The following is a 19,444-nucleotide window of genomic DNA, read 5'->3' on the forward strand; positions in this document are numbered from 1 at the left end:
GCAAGATGAGTCTGCTCCGTCAGAATGAAGGACCTATGGAACAACATGATCCTGCTCCATGTTCCATCTTCTATGTTGGCTCCCTTCATGCGGCTTGGGTACTTCGCCAAGTTACACCCAAGTTGCTCTATTCCTTATTTTTGCATTGAGTTGATGGTGGCCCTCGCGCCCACCATTCCACGGGTCAGCCCTCCTTTGAGTCCGATCTCCATATCGACTCCAAGTGTGCCTTCATTTGTGTTGCTTTGGGTCGCTCCCCCACTTGATCTCGCAATGCATCCACCAATGCATTCTCTCAAGCGAGATCATGCGACGACTCCTCGTTGCATGCTCGGTCCATTGAGCTTCGTGGAGTTGTTGTTTGTTGAGGTACTCCTCAACATGTACGGTCTGTCCCACATGATTCTCACTTTGGAGAGTCGGGACTTATCCCTCGTGGATAACTGTCCCGTTGGAGCAACATCTCTCGTCGTTTCGGAGACCACCATCCCCTTGGACTACTCCGATTTGCTGAACAAACTGTGCATTGTTCTGCCTCTTGCAAACGCACTTGCTAGATTGCGACTCCACGTCAATACAACCCCCGCTGCACCACTCAAGGCCTAGCAACATGCTGAACTTGCTGCACACTTCAGCCTCCTATCCCTCACATGTCGAAGAGAAAGTTTCATTGCCCCATGGCGCCGAGTTTCAGTCGCCTTGGGATGGTCGCGAACATTCCATCGTCCGCATATATGCCCATGCACGAGTACCAAATTCTTCGAGTTAGCAATTCCCCTCACCTCTGTGAGCTTTGCATAACTCTTTCGGTCGTTGAGCAACTCATTCCACCTTGCATGGTCTCATCCTTTACCAAGCGCCTCGCTTGCCTTGAGCACCATCAAGTATAGTTGTCAACGTTGAGCCGTAGCTCAAACTCGGCCATCCCAACCTTTGTGCGCTCCGCATTCTTCCAAGCTTGCCTGTTCTCATGGTGCCTCTTGCGCGAAGGGTTGGCCATTCCTATGAATGCTAATCTCAGATGCCCGCTCCTCCGAGCGACTCCTTTTTCCCTACATCTCCATGCCCGTTTTCCCCCAAACGGTCGCGCGTGTGCCGACTGCCCTCAACGCAGCCCCGCTAGGTCCCCCACGTTTGCATGCTAAGTGTTTCTATGAGTGCTTGTCCCGCTCTGATACCATCTGTCACGGACTTAGCTGGTTTTGTCTAAGTCGTGCGGCACCCTTGCATGTCCATCCGCAAAGGTCAGCCTCCCCGAAGCCTCCCATGGTCCCTTAGGACATACGAAAGAGAAAACGGGTTAGAGAGAACGCCTCACTAGGGATCCACAAGCAAACATTCCAGGAAACACTTCATAGACAATGCAAATTACAAACAGACTTTACAAGCTCTGAACAGTTGCACAACAAAGGGTCAAAATTGTCCATTACAGACCGAAAATCTCTCACAAGTGTCCACATGACACAACATTTATTTACAAGCCTAAAGCGGCCACCAAACCCAACTAAAATGGGACTATTAAGCCTTCGACCGTCCCTCTACATGTTGTGCAAAGTATGAACATACCAAAAGACACAAACATACATAAGCATTACATCAAACATCCTGTTTAGAAGTTTGTCCGTGATATATCGCTTCTTGCCGTCGCTGCTGCCGTTGTCATTATCGTCGCTCGCCACTCCCGCTCCTGCTACTGCTACTGCTTCTCTCAGTCAGCAGCCTCAATCTTACTCTTACACCGCTGCCACTGCCACTACCGCTGCTGTCGCTGCTTGCCACTATCGTCGCTCCCGCTCTCGCTGCCATTGTCGCTACTATTACTCTTACTCCCTCTACTTACATCGACTTGATAGTATACTGTTAATAGTATATTAACAATATACTATTAATTGTATACTAGTAATAATATTTTTTTATTTATTAGATTAATTTTTTATTATTTTAATTTTAACACTGCTAATTTTTATTTATTTGAATTTATTGTTATTGTTTTGAATTTTGAGTTTTTTGTTAATGTGATATTGTGAATCTGTAAATTTTTTTAAATTTAATATCATATTTTTTATTTAAATAATTATATTTATTAATTAATTTATATATTTTTATATTTTAACACCTCGTTTCGCTCGGGCGAGCACCTAGCGCCTCGGGCGTTTTTGCACCTTGGCGTCTTTTGACGCTCAGCGCTTTTTAAATCATTACACTCAGTTGTAAATTTAAACTTAATTATTAATAATAATATATTTTAAAAATGTACATGATGTTAATTATATGTAGTTATAAATACCTAGGGACTTAGTAGCCCTTGATCGAATTGCTATAAAAATTTCAAAGAGACTTTTATTATTCTTATATAAAGATAATTTATTTATGATCTTATCTTGAACTTCAATACTATGAACCAATCTTGCAATGCATTGATATAACCTAAATATTATTTCTGCATCAAACTCAATGAAAAGGTTTTTATAAAGGAATTTTGAGTTTAAATAGTGTTATGCTGTATGTAGTGTTTGATGAAGATGTATTATTATCTTATGTCTATGATGGCCAAGATATTCTTATACTTTTTTTTATTTTTATCAAAAAATATTTGAATTATTTCCTTAGTTTTGTCCATAGGCTCATAAATATAATTCATTATTGGTCTTTTCTCATTATCTGTGAAAAGAAAAACTCGAACAAAAAGGCCTATTACTTTTAATGCATAGACCATATTATTCCAAAAGAATGATATTAAGATAATATCACTTGCTCTATTGCCTTTTATATCATTTACTCATTTGCTTGTCACTCATTGCAACAAGATAACTACATTTCTAAGGTTGTGCTTTTGCCTGTACACACTTTATAATATAAAAAATAAAGTGAAAAATTGAGTGATACCATATCTTAATTTAGGATCATATCTTTCAATAACTTTAATTATCAATTTAAAACTATCTAAACAAGAAGCATTAAAGGGAATTCTAACTTGATAGGAGAAGCAAGCAATGTATTGAATCGTTCTTGTTCGTATTTCCTTATTACAAGTATCATTTATACTTATTTGTCCTAATTTTACTCCTTTTTGTCCTTGTATAGCTTTCTTTGGTTCTTGAAACATGTACAAGACCATTTGTCGCTTCTTTTGTGAAATTTTAGACTTCTTAGTAATAACAACTTCTTTTCCTCTTCTATCCAGAACTCTCTCCCCACTATCATTGATATTTTCTATATCATCTTCCTCTTCAACATGCATCTCCAAAATTCTAAATATCATCATTCTCTAGTAGAATACTATAAGAATTGGTCTTATGTATCTTTCTATCATTCTATAGCTCTGTAACTCTTGTTCTACATCAAAGAGACTCTTTCCATAATGATGCATTCTTAAAGTTCCCGACTTGATGTTGTTTTGCGTGAAGAATGCCACCTCAGTGGTTTTCTCGTAGAAAGTAAAAGTCATGACATTAGAATCTTTAGGATCCTTTAGATAGTTGTATTTCTAACCTCGATCCTTCTTGAGTTCTTTTCTAACCTACAGCTATAGGGTGTTTTTTTTGTCCTAGTAGGGTGCTCAATCAAGTTTATTTTCATCTAATAGGGTGATGGAAAGTCCTAACAAGGTGTTGTTTTGTCCTAACAATGCTCAAGCTGAGATCATTTGCAGGAAATAGGAGCAGAGATCAAAGTTGCATTGTTATGGGTACCTATATTAGGAGAAAGAGGAGATAGAGAAATTATAGACAATGGTTGGTGGAGGAAGGTAGTGGTGTATATGGCGGAGCCAAGGAGGAAGGCAGCAAAATATGACACCTTGGCAAAGGAAGGCAGCAACATATAACAAAGGAAGGTTGCAATCTCGGGCTCAAGTGAGGTTCATGCGGCTACGGTCAACCATGTAAGGCAGAGAAAGAGAGTAACCAACGTCTTACGATAGAGGAACAAAGGACACAAGAACAAACAACTGCGATGGTGTAAGGTTTCTCTCCCGCTGGTATAAAGGGTCGGTTGTGGGGAGATAAGTGGTTGAAATAGTTGGTTGAGCTGAACCAACTAATTCAATTTGATTGACCGAGGCTAACCTTGGCATCATTGACTCAAGTGCACACCTGAGTTGCCAACGCCTAGGCTCAAGTGCATGTGTAAGTCATGCCTGTTTAAAGCGACTCACTCAAACCCTCTTCGAGGCACTTAGGCTTTGCCTCGTCTCACCTGGGTACCTAGGTAATTGTCTTTTCAAAACACTGCTTTCAACCTAAATAATGCCTCCACTGGTAGCCCTATGATTAACCCTCATAAGTTGGCAGTAATGGCATGTTCTTTTTTTTACTTTGTAATCAGTTCTTTTGCTTCCCTTGAACAGTTCAGTAGCCATCAAAGCCATTTCTGTTGATTCTAGCTGCTATATTTGTCATCTTTCCTTGGATTTTGAAAGATGGTAGATCTAAATTATAGAGAGCCAATCGCAGCTTGATTATATCTAACAGGCAGGGGGTTTCAGATAAGATTAAGCTTATAAAGTCCCTCTTTTCTACCCAGATCTAAAACGTAGGACACATAAATATGCTAGTCCAGATAACATGTTCATATCTAATTCCACAGGAGACTTTTGCTACATTTGCATTTTGAACGATATAGGAGTCTAGAACTTTCGAGCATCGAAAAATTTTTCATACATATCAAGTTTTTAACTGTCGATAAGAGATAAAGCAAGGGTTATCGTACTGTGACATACCACTCACTATGAGCAGTATGTATCGATCAGACAAGGGACCGGTATGGGTAGTACATTGGTATGCCCTCATGTACCATGTGTTGGTACACACGGTATGACTCGATAAAGTTTAGTACGTATCGTACTAATAGCTGGTCGGTATACCAGTACGAACCAATAAGGCAAAGTATAAGATAAAGTACTATGCTTGTTATGATCTTAATTAGGTGATTTAGTGGATAATCTCCCATCAATGCAAAGTTTAGGCCTTAGGGAGAGTCAATGTACATTGCATTACCCTTTTTAAAGAAAAAAAAAGGCATTCTCGTGATTTAAAACCTAGTCACCTAGATCCAAAGGAGTAGCCATACAACAAGGCCCACCATCTAACTAATGATCTTTACTACAATCACCAATTAAATCATATGATAAATTGAAACATATTGTCTGCTACCTAATTAAAGAATCTATTGTATTGTTCATACCAGGGTTCGTCATTTTAGTTATCGAAGTCGTCTCATAGATTTATTATGTTGGTATGTATCAATCTGTACCGATATATTAACACATGGTACGCTAAGACGTGTCGACGAGGACTCGAGCAATCCAAGTCTTGGTCGCCAGTCAAATTAGTTTGTACCGTCTGTATTGTATTCACTCGGGTGGTATAGCAAACATTAGTTCTTATTCATATTTGGCATGTATATAAAACTAAATTAAATTAGTACATTCTTCTGCAAGTGTTATTGTGCTAATGTTTTCTCGTTTTTTATTTATTTAGGTATGTAGCAATCGTACAGCCCGATATTCCTTCGTTTTATGTGTACAAGGCCAGTGATTGGTCAGTTGTTGATTCAGGGACTGGAAGACTTTTCGCTTGGGATACATGTGGTGACAGATATGCTTTAGCAGAAACTTCATTGCCTCCTCGAATACCAATTATTAAAGGGGGTTCATCTAAAAAAGCAAAAGAAGCTGCAGCTGCGGCTGCAGCTGCTCAAGCTGCTGCAGCAGCTGCTAGTGCAGCTTCTGCAGCAACTGTACAAGTGCGTATTCTTCTGGATGATGGGACTTCACATGTCGTGACAAGGTCTATTGAAGGTCGTAGTGATCCAGTATGTTTTCATCACCTAATATTCTTCTTATCTTATTGAACTATTAAAGTGGCTAAGTTTCTGTTCATGCAACACATGCTAATAAATAGTTCTTGTATATAGTTACCCAAGTCTTCTTAAGATTTATGGTTACTGAATGTCTCTCTGCCTATGGTTCCACATGTATGTTTTTTTGCTGCCTATGGTCTATCATAGTGCAGTGTTTTCTGATTGATATATTTGGAAAGCATTTTGTTCAAATTGGTAGATTTAACTGTTTTCTATCTTAACAATCTTGCTTTGAAGGTAATTGGATTGCATGGTGGTGCATTGCTTGGTGTTGCATATCGAACATCACGGAGGATCAGCCCTATGGCTGCAACTGCTTATTCAACTCAGTCAATGTCGTCTTTTGGTGCAGCTGATGATCCTTTTTCTTCCAAAAAACCTGCTGTGGGTGCTGCACCTCAGAACTTCCAGCTATACAGGTGGCATGAGTTTTACTGCACACACATTTGACATTTTTTTTCAGTATTTTGTTTATTGAATTGATTAATCACAGTTGTACATTGCCATTATCTATATAAGTATCTCATACCCTTTTATTTTAGCTGTAGTTTTCTTCTTAGTGTATCCTTTTTTTTATCAGAGATGACTTCTTTATCCTTAAACATTGCAGTTGGGAGACCTACCAGCCTGTGAGTGGCCTTCTCTCCCAGCCAGAGTGGACTGCATGGGATCGAACTGTTGAATATTGTGCCTTTGCTTATCATCAAGACATTGTTATATCTTCCTTGCGCCCTCAGTTTAGATATCTGGGAGATGTGGCAATTCCCTTTGCTACTTGTGCTGTGTGGCATCGCAGGCAGCTTTTTGTTGCTACCCCAACTACAATTGAGTAAGATATACAGATATACCAATCACTTCTCAAGATAGTTATATTCATTGAATCTAACTACAGATATACAGAAAATAATTACCTTTTCTCTCTTTTATTGCTTTTTTAGTCAAATCTAAAGATGCATCAGTTTATAGTTATTGTGATATATAGTATTGAGAATTTCTCTTATATGTATAAATCATACTTGAATTTGTTATTTTGGTTCAAGTTTGTAGATGTTTTTATTACCATGTAATAAGTCAACATTTGGTCGTCATTGGTGTGACCTCGTAGGCTCGCGAGGAATTGTTCGCTTTGGGTGTGCTTGCATAGTTTTGCCCTTTCGGGGCTCAAGTCTTTAAAGGTAAAAGTGACCCAACGGGCTTGTAAGCCATTGGTTCTCTTACTCAACTAATGTGGAACTAAATGTCCTTATCAATGCTCCCCCCATAGGGGAGCCAAGGGTTCAGGGTCCTCTTTCTAGTGCTAATCTGGTAAGTCAACATTTGGTTATCATTGGTGCGACCCCATAGGCTCGTGAGGAATTGTTCGCTTTGAGTGTGCCCGTATGGTTTTGCCCTTTCGGGGCTTGTGAAACCCAAAAGGCGCCTTCGAGTGTAAGGGTGACCCGGTGGACTTATTATAAGCTATTGGTTCTCCTGCTCAATCAATGTATGATGAAATGTCCTTATCAGTGCTCCCTCTTGTAAGAGAGTCAAGGGCTCATGGTCCTCTTTTTAGCGCCAATTTGATAAGTCAATATTTGGCCGTCATTGGTGCGACTCCGTAGGCTCGCGAGGAATTGTTTGCTTTGGGCATGCCTGCACGGTTTTGCCCTTTTGGGGCTTGTGAGCCCCAAAAGGCACCTCTGAGTGTAAGGGTGACCCGATGGACTTATAAGCCCTTGGTTCTCCTACTACTCAACCAATGAATATCCTTATCATCATAATTACTATTAATGATTGCTTATAATTATCTGAATCATGCACATGTATAAAATAAAAAAAAGGATATATGAGTCTCTCACTAATACAAGGTTTGAGGATATTCTATAGTAGTTTGGTCATCTTTATCATGATAGAAGTACAAAAATAACTTTCCATGATTTATTTTACTTTGTTATATTAATTCTAGTGACCGTAAATTATAATTTTTTTTTTCATTGCAGTCACATGTGAAATGGTGGACTAGATACCCATTGCCTTGGCCCACTTTGAATCTAACTGTTCCTTATAAAACAAATATTTGTCTTGGTAAAGCAATGTTCATATTTCTTCATAAATTAATCAGAGGATGAACACAAGAGAATATAATTTTTTTATTTATTAATTTTTTATATATATAAAAAAAGACATATATAGGCAGTTGATTATAATATGTACAATTAAGGAAATTGATTTTTCTATAATATTTTATTCTAATTCATTTCTTATAATATGGACTGATTTGATACCGATAGAGTGACCCAAAATAGGAGATAGATTCCCTTAATTATGAGATTATAAAATTTCTTAATTATGAGATTCAAAATCGCTTAATCATAGGATTTTCTATATTACCTCTCAAGCTGCCTCGAAGATGTCAATAATTCCCAACTTGCTAGTTAGATCCTCATAAGATCTTTGAAGCCATTTAGTAAGAATATATGTTGGTTGCTTCTTTGTAAGAATATGAGGTATGTTTACATTTCCTTCTTCAATTTTCTCCGTTTTGAAATGTCGATCTACTTCAACATGTTTTGTTCTATCATGATGCACTAGATTATGAGCAATGTTGATAGTAGCCTTATTGTCATAGACTCATAGTATAGCCTCATAAAAGTTTCAGTGGGTATTCGTAATTTTTTTAGAAGCATTTTTAACCATAAGAGTTTACAAATACTGAACTCTGCTTCAACATTACTTCTAGCAACAACTGTCTGCTTCGTGCTCCTCCAAGTCACCAACTCCAATAAATGTACAATATCCTGAAGTTGATCTCTGATCACTTATTGATCTTGCCCAATCAACATCAATGGAAGTCTCAATTCTTATATACTTGTCCTTTCTGAATAATAATCCCTTGCCTAGAGCCCTTTTCAGATATCTAAGGATCTTGTATACTATCTCTAGTTGTTCTCCATGTGGTGAATGCATAAATTGATTCACTACAATCACTGCAAATGCCAAGTCTAGGTGAGTATGAGATAGGTAAATCAACTGTCCTACCAATCTTTGATATTTGATTGCATCTACCGTGGCTCTTTGAAAAGGACATCTCAATTTATGATTGAGATCTATTGGAGTGTCGATAAGTTTATAACTAAGCATCCATGTCTCTTCTAAAACATCTAGGTTGTATTTTCTTTGTGAAACAAATATCCTATTATTTGATCTTGATATTTTTATGCCCAAAAAATATCTTAGCTAGCTAATATCTTTAATTTTAAACTCTTTGGCTAGGATATACTTCAAGTTCTTTAATTCTGAGACATCATTACTTGTTATGATAATATCATCAACATAAACTATAAGAATAGTAATATCTCTCTTATCTGAGTGTTTATAGAACATTGTACTGTCCGAGTGACTTTGAGTGTAACTGTGGCCACGAACTAACCTTGTGAACCTCTCAAACCATACACGTGGAGATTGCTTAAGACTATAAAGAGGTCTTCTCAATTTGCACACCATGCAAATTCTCAAAGTCGGGTGGCAGATCCATGTACACTTCTTCCCCTAGCTCTCCATCGAGAAAGGCATTTTTCACATCTAATTAATGTAAAGATCATTCAAAATTAGCTGCAAGAGATAACAATACTCGAATAGTATTTAGTTTTGCAATCGGAGCAAATGTTTCTTAGTAATCAATACCATATAGTTAAGTAAATCCTATTGCAACCAATCTGGCTTTGTATCTTTTAATAGAATCATCTGCCCTATATTTAGCAGTAAACATCTATTTGCATCCCATTGGATTCTTCCCCTTTTGCAGATGCACCACCATTCAAGTATCATTCTTTTAAAGAGTTCTCATCTCCTCCATAACTCTCTCCATTCTGGAATTAATAGAGCATCAAATATATTTTTTAAAATTTTTAACTAGACAAGTGAGGTGTAAAAGCTTTAAAGGTGGGAGACAATCTATGATAGGATATATATTTAAATATAGGATGTATCGTATAAGATCTAATTCCTTTTCAAATGGCAATGGGAACATCAAGATTTGAGGAAGGAATAGAATTACTTGTGTTTGTCTGGATCTGCTATCGATTAAAACTCTTAGCAGTACTCAGGAGGGTAAACATCGACCTTTCCTAAATTTCACTGTCTTAAATACACACGAAGCTTAGGTGCAATCATAGTGATATCTCCCCTTGAACTAGACTGTCCAATGGCATGTTGTGGCATTTGAGATTTATGTTATGGTGCTGAAAATTTGGATTCCAGAGTATCAATTGGACTAGTTAGTTATTGGCAGGTAAGTTTGGTAGAGTGAAAGTAGGAGATGAATCTAATAAAGAAATCAAGATTAGTATTCCTAAAAATAATCTTCTTGGTTAAAATTCTCTTAAAGAATGTGACATCCATAGTGATATACTTTTTGTTTGATATATGATCATAATATTTGTAACCCTTTTGAGTAGCTAATGAACATACACTTTAATGCACAAGGTTTAAGTTTACTTCAATGATGGTTATAAATATGGATAAAAGAAACGCACCTAACTACCTTTATGTGGAAGAGTTAAACAATTTTACATGTGGATAAATGGAGGACAAATGATCAAGAGGTGTTTGAAGATTAGATATTCTGGTAGCTGTTTGATTAATCAAATATGAAGTAGTAAGAATCAAGGATTTTAATTTTGAGTGATACCACCCATACTGAGCAGTACGTACCGGTTTGCCAGCAGATCGCTTGCTATCGTGCAGTATTGTTGACCTAGCCCTGTATCAGATGATATAGGATTGTATCGGGTGGTAACGATCGATATTTTGATCGTCGCCACCCGCTATCGGGCGGCATCAGCCTGACTGCGGTGAGGAAAGAAGAAGCGTCGAGGGAGAAGGCGCTCAAAGAAACGGGAGAATTGGTAGAACCTTGACTCTCCCCGATCCGGTGCTGCCCTCCCTTGACGATCCCTATCCAGGAGGTAACGGAGAGGCGGCGGCTCGGCTTCTTCTTCGCCCCGTTCTTCGCCGAAGGCTGGAGACGCCTGCGGCCTTCGCCGTGTTCTTTGGAGACGTCTGAGGCGAACGCCATAGATGAGGAGAAGACACGGTCTTCTCCTCATCTGATGTGACGAGGAGAAGAAAAGGAGGCGATGCCACCGAGGTAGTGTACGCCTCCTTTTTCTTCTTTTTTTATATTTTTATATAATACACACACACACACACACATAGAGCGGTACACCCTAGCATATTGCTTGGTACGCCCGTTTCGTACTGTATCGAGCAAAACTCAAAACGTCGGTACGGTACAAAATTAAGAACCTTGGGAAGAATGATATCTCTTCAAAGATATTTAGGAACATAAGTGGTAAATAAAAGAGAGCATACTACTTTAAGTAGGTGTTTATTTCTTCGTTATGCAATACCATTTTATTGGGAGCTATCAACAAATGAAGTATGGTGGATTATTCTATACTCTAACAAGTAGGAACCAAGAATGGTATTAAAGTATTCTCTACCATTGTCAATTCTCAAAATTTGTACATTTGTTTGGAATTGATTTTGGATCATGGTATAAAAGTTTTTAAAACGTTTTTCAGCATCAAAATTTTCTTTTAAGAGGTAAAGCCAACATATTCTTGTATGGTCATCAATAAATGTTATAAATCATTTGGTTCTAGACAAATTGTTACTTTAGGACCCCAAATGTCACTATATATAAGAATAATTGGTTTGGATTCTTTGTAAAGTCGAGAAAGAAAAATAGTGTGATGGTGCATAACAAATTGACAAATTTCACATTGAAATAAAGACCTATTATTGTTTGAAGGTAAAAACTTTTGCAAATACGGAAAGCTTGGGTGGCCTAGTCTATAGTTCCACAACATTATTTCACTATTAGTAGGAGTGTTACTATTTATTGTCAACTGATCTTATCCATTCCAAGTAGCATCCTTTTCAAGATAATAAAGTCCTTTATTATCTTTAGCACTGCCAATCGTCTTCCTCAAATATAGGTTCTAAAATTCACAATGAGAAGGAAAGGATTTGGCAATGCAATACAAATCCTCTGTGAGTTTCTAATAAACAATAAGTCACGAGACAAGTTAAGAACATGAAGTATAGAATTTAATACAATAAAATCTGAAATTACTAATGTGCCTCTTCTTGCTATAGAAGAAAGTGATCCATCAGCAACTTTTATTTTAGAGTTTCCAAGACAAGGTGTGTAGGAGGAACAGTGATTACAATAGGTGCTCGGGCGAGGCAAGGCGAGGCCCGAGCGCCTCGCTTCATTTTCAGGCGGCGCGCTTCAAAGAGGCCTGGGCGCTCGCCCGAGCCCAGGCACTGGGCGCTTCAAGCGAGCGCTTGGGTTAAACTAGGTCACCGAACTAGATTTTTAGGTCTGGTTGGTCTCTGGTGCTTTAGTTGGTTTAATCGAACCAACTAAATCAATGATATCAGGCTCCCTCTCGCGATTTCCCCGACTTCCCTAACCCTAACACTCGCGATTTTGTCATTGAGATTCTTCTCCGCTGTCGTTGCTCGCTGCCACTATCACTGCTCACCACTATTGTCGCTACTCGCTGTTGCCACAATAAAATTTTACATCAAATCTATTGAGTTTCTCTGTAGACTTGCCATTTATTCTGAAACCTAACAATAATTTTAAATAAATAAAAATTAATAGTATTAAAATAAAAATAATATATTATTAATCTAATAAATAAAAATACTATTATTAGTATACAGTTAGCAGTATACTGTTAATATACGATTAACAGTCTAGTGAGAAGAGTGTGAGAAGATCGAGACTTTTTATTAATGTGACATTGTGATTTTGTATGAATAGGTTTGGATAAGTTTCAAAATGCAGGATCAATTCAACTTAAACAATTGCTCAATTTGTTTCCTATTGAACAGAGCCGTTTTGGCTCCTTCAGAGGTGTTGGCAGATTGATTATCTATTTAAAATTCTTAGCCATTAGCCTTATCTAGAACTCGTTTGTTCTTCCAGTTTGTTAGTTTTCCATGTATCATCCAGCAAGTTTCTCTTATGTGTGTTAGTTTATTACAAAAATCACACCATAATTTTCTTTTATCATCTCCCTTCCTTTATTTATGTTTCATAACATTAGCAAAAGAATTAATTTCAGTTGTCATAGTAAGTACATAATTTTTCACAAGTATAGATGGAGTGGAAGATTGTATCATGACTTGTATTCTACTTTCCTCCCTCCTAACTTTGGAGAATATAGTTTGGCGAGTTGGCAATGGATCCTTCCCCAATATCTGTCCGCAAACTTCATCTATTTCTTTGTTTAAACTTGCCAAAAATTAAAATGCTCGATCCCTATCAAGCATTTTTATGTATTGAACACTATCAGCAACACATGACCATTCAAAATCATAAAAAATATCAAGCTCTTGCTACAGTGTCTTCAAGATATTAAAGTATTTTGTAACACTAGTATTACCTTGTTTAATCTCTTTGATCTTGTTTGTGATATCAAATACTTGGCCTGAAATTCTCATATTTGAATATATCCCGACCACATCATCCCATGACTCTTTTGCTATTAGTAAAAATATATATGTTTGGCTAATTTTTGGTTCTATATAGTTTATCAACCATGATATGATCATGGTATTTTTAGAATCTCATACTTTGAACTTGGAATCATCCTATGCAGGTGTCATTGTTGTTTTGGTCAAATAGTCGATCTTTCTTCTTTCTCGAATATACAATTTTATGGACTGAGATCAATAAAGAAATTTTTGTCCATTGAGATTATACGTTGTAATCAGCAAGGATGGATTGTCACCTAAGCTGCTTGTTGGAGATGGAGGCATTGGTTTCATCTTCTCTCCTCCAAACATAGTAGCATAGGTTTCTCATGATCAAACAAAGAAGTAGTTGGGGATGATTTGGACAGTGACAGAATAGAGGACTTTCAGCAATTAAGGTTGAAAGAAAGAAAAAAAATGATTCCTATAGAACCCAGGCTTTGATACCGTAAACACAAGAGAATGTAATATTTCTTATTCATTAATCTTTTCTGTATACAAAGGAAGACATATATAGGCTAATTATAACCCAAATAACTAATGAAATTATGTATAATATTTCATTCTAATTTATTTCCTATAATATGGGCTGATTTGATACAGACTGAGTGGTCCAAAATAGAGTATGAATTTTCTTAATTATGAGATTATAAAATATCTTAATTATGAAATTCAGAATCTCTTAATCATGAGATTTTTTACAAAGAGCATTAGTTAAGCAAATGATTATTTGTGTCTGTGTTTTCTACATATCGTATTCCTTATCACAGTAGATGGAATTCTCTGTTTCTAGCTTCTAAGTGGCCCTAACCAGCTGATGCAGAGTCTGATACAAATAAGATGAACTTGCTTTAATCACATTGGAAGCAAATTAGTTTATATACATATCTTGGGACTTGTTATGAATAGGTTTGGATAAGTTTCAAAATGCAGGACCAATTCAACTTGTAAATACATTGTCTAAAAAAAACTGGAACATTCCTAGGTGGTTCAGGATCTTGGAATGCTTTTCAATTCCTTTCCATCAGATTTACTCCTTGTTTAGGCATCTAACATGTCATAAAGTTTATAGTGGTATCCCTTTTGTTTTATGATTTTCTTAGTTTATCAGTCTCCACACTAATAATTTTTTCAAGCATCAATAAGATGAATTGTTTGGTTTTACCGGATGACCAAATGCCTATTTTCATAAGTCTAATTGCTTTATGCTTTATAGATGTGTTTTTGTAGATGCTGGAGTTGCACCAATTGATCTGGAAACCAAGAGAAAGAAGGAGGAAATGAAAGCCCAAGAAGCTCAAAGTAGGGCATTTGCTGAGCATGGAGAGTTGGCACTTATTGCAGTTGATAGCCCACAAGTTGGCACAAGTGATCGAATCTCCTTAAGGCCCCCAACGCTTCAGGTGATCTGATTAAGTTTTACCAGATATTAAGTTTAAATTCCTCAGTGGTAACAATAATTAGCACCCAACCTTCTCTAAACTGATTTAAATTTTAACTATTGGTTGCCTAATGGCAGCATGCTACTAAATTATATGTGTTTTAGAAATTGGTTGCAGAGATACCTGGGAATGGCCAATGTATAGTTTTTGGTTGTCATCATTGTTAGTTTATCTAGGAAAGAACAGCATTTGTGTTAATGGCTGATAACTCATTGATTCTAGGCACAATTATTTATTACATGATCTAAGTACTATAAGCCACTTAGGTACACAATGAATTTTAGAAGAATTAACTTACATTTCACAGAAATACACAAGTTTAACTCTATTATAGCTGATCATAACCCGAGTTCATGTTTGCTATAATGACCCAACAAGGGCTTCTCACATGTCGTTGTGGTCCAGAAGGTTTCTTCATGTGCAAAGTACATGGTTATGTATTAGATCTCTCTATTGCTGATTGCAAGTAATAACTTGATGTATGATTAAAGGTGCAATCTTAACTTAACTCATCAAGTCAATCTTGTCTATTGTGGACAAGCATATGTTTATATTGTAAGACAATTTAAGACCTAAATGTGTTTCTAAAACACCAAAATAGAAACACAAAGAACTAATGGGAAATTACTAATATGAAAATAACATATACCCTGCCATTATTGTTGAGAATTTCAGCAATGGTTTCTCTTAGTATTTTGGCATTTCTTGGCTCACAACTCTCATTTTAGTTGGTAAAATTTTTTTTAAAATAGAGACAGAGCCCAGGGACAAAAAACGCATTTATATATAGACGTTCTACCATCAAGAATGTTTTTCTCCATTATCATCAACCTCCATAATGTTCAAGGATTAATTTAAGTTTAAAATGTTTGGACCACAATGAATAAAGAAATTTAATGACAATGAATGAAGAAATTTAATATGAGAATTGTTGCATAATAAATGAAGAAATTTAATGAGAATAGTTACATTCTTCGTCTTGGTCCATATGTTTAATTTAATGACTTAAATTAATCTTATCGAACCAAATATATGAATCATAGCGATAAGTCCTCTAAGAGCGAGTATTATCATGTTAGAACCCTTACAGATTCTAAGCTTGGGGTTGATCTCTTTAGGGGATCGACCTCCTTGGAACTCTATAGGGGTTCCTTTCTCCAAGTTGTTGCTCAAAGGCTGCAAAAAATATTCATCTATTGCTTATCAAAAGAGGATGAATATATGACTATTTATAGGGTTTCTAAACCCTAACTCCTAATAGGACTCCTACTCAAAACTCCTTAATTAAGACTCCTACTCATGACTCCTAATAGGACTCCTACTCAAGACTCCTATTCCTTCACAACTCCTAATTCTTCTCTAAGAAATAACCTCCAAACCATAGTCGGCCTCTTCACCTCTTTAATCGAGGTTGGCTTAGGTAGGTTTTACATGAATGCCCCTCTCAATTAGGACTCTTCTAGCTAGAGTCCTAACAGACCCGCTCTCTTTAAATCAGCCTTGTCCTCGAGGTTGACAATCCATGAATTCTGGGAATTTGATCTTCAAGTCGTCATAGTTCTCCCAAGTGGTACCTTTTGTTGGTAAGTTCGCCCACTATATTAGCACTTCAGTAGTGGGTCATTGTCATCGAGTCACGATCCATCGATTAATAATGGTACTCGACTGGGCATGGAGTTCTCCTTGGGTAGTCATATTTGGTGGGTGGCTTTGGGCTCTCTCCAAGCACCTGTTTACCACTTTCGTTTGGCCGTCGGTTTGTGAGTGATACGCCGTACTCCTTTTCAATTTAGTGCCCTGCATCTGAAATAACTCTGTCCAAAATCTGCTCGTGAAGATGCAAGTAGAATTTGTCACAAGCATAATGTGTCCTTTATAGCGCAATTCTTTTGAGTCCCAACTGTAATGAGCCACGGAGCTTGGTGCTTCCTCCAATTTTTTTATGATCTTACTGGTCTCCGGATCTTCCTGCCATTCCCTCTTAATATCTTCAGGGATGTTGCTAGTTGAAAGTGAAATGGCCGAAAATTCAGCTTGCTTGGATAGTCGTGAAAGCGCATCTGCAACAATATTCTCTTTCCCCTTTTTGTAAGTTATTTCATAATCAGAAGCTTTGTTACCCATTTTTGCAGCTCGGGGGAAGATATCTTCTACTCCAAGAAATATTTTAGGCTTTTATGGTCGGTCTTGATTTGAAAGCGTCGTTCGATCAAGTACGATCTCCATTTGGCCATCGCATGCACAATCGCGAGCATCTCCTTGTCATAAATAGTCATTTTGAGATGGGAAGAAGATAATGCTTTACTGGTATAAGTGAGGGGGTGATCATCTTGCATTAGTACAACACAAATTCTGACTCCCGAGGCATCGAAAGTCTTGCCGAAGTCGAGTAGCGCTAGTACGGGCGTTGTCATCATTACGGCTTTAAGTTTGTCGAAGGCGGTGGTTGCTTTGTCCAACCATTGGAAAGCATCTTTTTTCAGCAAGGAAGTAAGTGGTGCACTAATCTTTCCATCATTTTTTACGAACTTGTGGTAGTAGCCTATTAAACTGAGAAAGCCACGTAGTAATTTTATGTTCCTCGAGGTCGGCCAGTTCTGCATTGCTCCAATTTTGGAGGGGTCCACTGCCACACCTTCCTCTGATATGATATGCCCAAGATATTCCACCTTCTATTGAAGAAGGTGGTTTTCGGTATGTCTTCTTCGCACACCCGGATCAAAGGTCTAGCTTTATGAAGATTTATGCTCCCTTTCATCTTGCAATTCATCTACTATTGGAATAGAGTATTTGTCCTTGACGGTTATGCTGTTGAGAGATCGGTAATCAACACACAATCGCCATGTTCCATCCTTCTTTCGTACGAGGAGCACCGGTGAAGAGTAGGGGCTGCAACTTGGCCAAATAACTCCTGTTTTGAGCATCTCTTTTATAATCCTTTCTATTTCATCCTTCTAGAGATGTGGATATTGATATGGCTGAGTATTTGCTGGAGATTTTCCTGAAAGAATCGTTATACAATGATCATGTCGACGGGTAAGAGGTAGGTTGCGCGGTTCATCAAATATATTTGAAAATTCAGCAAGCAAAGGAAGTAAATTTAGATCTTCAAATTCTGTTGGCTCTCCCTTAGTTTGCTGCTCAAGTTGTACCAAAAAGCTACTGCATGCTTTATGCAAAACCTTCTCCATTTGTTATTTGCAAATTGTCGTTACGTCGCCCCAACGTTTCCCGTACAGTATCACCTGTTTCTCCTTACTGTAAAATTTCATAATTAGTTTCATAAAATTCTAAGAAACATCACCTAATGTTATCAATCATTTAATTCTGTGCATGGCCTCATGATCATCAAGAGGGAGGAGGAAGAAATATACAATTATCTCTTGGTCCTACAGCAACAGTTTCGCCCGCAGGCATCTTTGGTCGCACTTTAGGGTTCTGCCGTCGGCGACCTTTATATCGGACTTGCTGCACCCTTCGATGTGGAGTGCCATCCGAGCTGCAACCTTACTATTTAGGAAGTTATTAGTGCTGCCCGTGTCGATGGGAACAGTGATCGATTGTTGTTTGAGAAGACCTCCAATTTTCATCATGTACTAGGAACTAGCGTGATCAAGCCTGACTCAAAAGGCTTGGTCACAAATAAAAAATATGTGTCTCGGCACATCTCCATGCCTGGTGATTTTCCATCTCGTCCTCATCGATCCTGTTGGTACTTCTATGCTCCTACCGCGCCTTCTTATGCAATTATAATTTAATTACAAGCATGTAGGCCCAAAATATATATTTTATACAAATAAAAAACCTTAATCTCATCAAGGGGAGATACAATTTAAGGGAGATAGGATTTTATACATGTCAGATTTAAATAAGAGAGAGAGGGAGGCTCACATACTTACATACACAAACATCCACTTATGGTCTATGATTATTTGCCTACAATATATATATATATATATATATATATATATATATCGAACTAACTATGTGATAATTAATTAAACTTATATTAACTATTAATCCAATTTGTGAAACCCTAGCCTCTAGGTAACCTTGGTCATTAGGAATCATTGGCCGCAAGGTATCCTTGGCTACTAGGAAGCCCTGGCCGCCAAGAAAACTTATCGGCCAATTGGAAAATTGGCCACCTATATCATCGCCACTGCTCTTGGCCAGATTGCAAGCCTTCAGGAATACTTTGTGGCAACCTAAGTTTTGTAGGGAAATCTAGGGGTCGACATCACATGCGCAGTGGAAGAACATAAAATAAAAATCCTAGATTTCCCAAAAGGTGTTTGTCATTGTGCGAATATTGTTGCGTAAAAACTTGTAAAACCGAAAACTGCATATATAAAATATTGTGTTACCTAGGGAGATAGTATATTCTTGAATTCCTGCAGATCTGTGAGGGAGGATGAAGGAGGTTAAGCGTCCTCCTCTCTAGTGGTGATCCACACGGCAGGGGTTGTGAAGATGCTCCTCGAATCATTGTCCAAATCTCCACACTTGCTATATGAGGAGGAGAAAGGGAGAGGACAATAGGAGGTGACAACTCAGAGGTCCCCTGTCAACTTAACCCGATCGTATACTGGGCATGGTGTCGTTAG

At 37.6% G+C, this 19,444-nt stretch overlaps 1 protein-coding gene across 1 annotated transcript in view; it reads left to right on the forward strand.

Annotated features, from left to right (window-relative positions):
* LOC135678865 (uncharacterized) overlaps positions 1-19,444 on the forward strand; it is a 74,921-nt gene that overhangs the window by 34,373 nt on the left and 21,104 nt on the right. Inside the window, exons 12-15 of the mRNA XM_065192100.1 lie at positions 5,481-5,814; positions 6,100-6,281; positions 6,473-6,691; positions 14,612-14,798. Coding sequence (XP_065048172.1) covers positions 5,481-5,814; positions 6,100-6,281; positions 6,473-6,691; positions 14,612-14,798 — 922 coding nt within the window. The remainder of the gene's footprint in view (positions 1-5,480; positions 5,815-6,099; positions 6,282-6,472; positions 6,692-14,611; positions 14,799-19,444) is intronic.

This window comes from Musa acuminata, chromosome BXJ1-1 (assembly GCF_036884655.1).
Source record: "Musa acuminata AAA Group cultivar baxijiao chromosome BXJ1-1, Cavendish_Baxijiao_AAA, whole genome shotgun sequence".
NCBI lineage: Eukaryota > Viridiplantae > Streptophyta > Magnoliopsida > Zingiberales > Musaceae > Musa > Musa acuminata.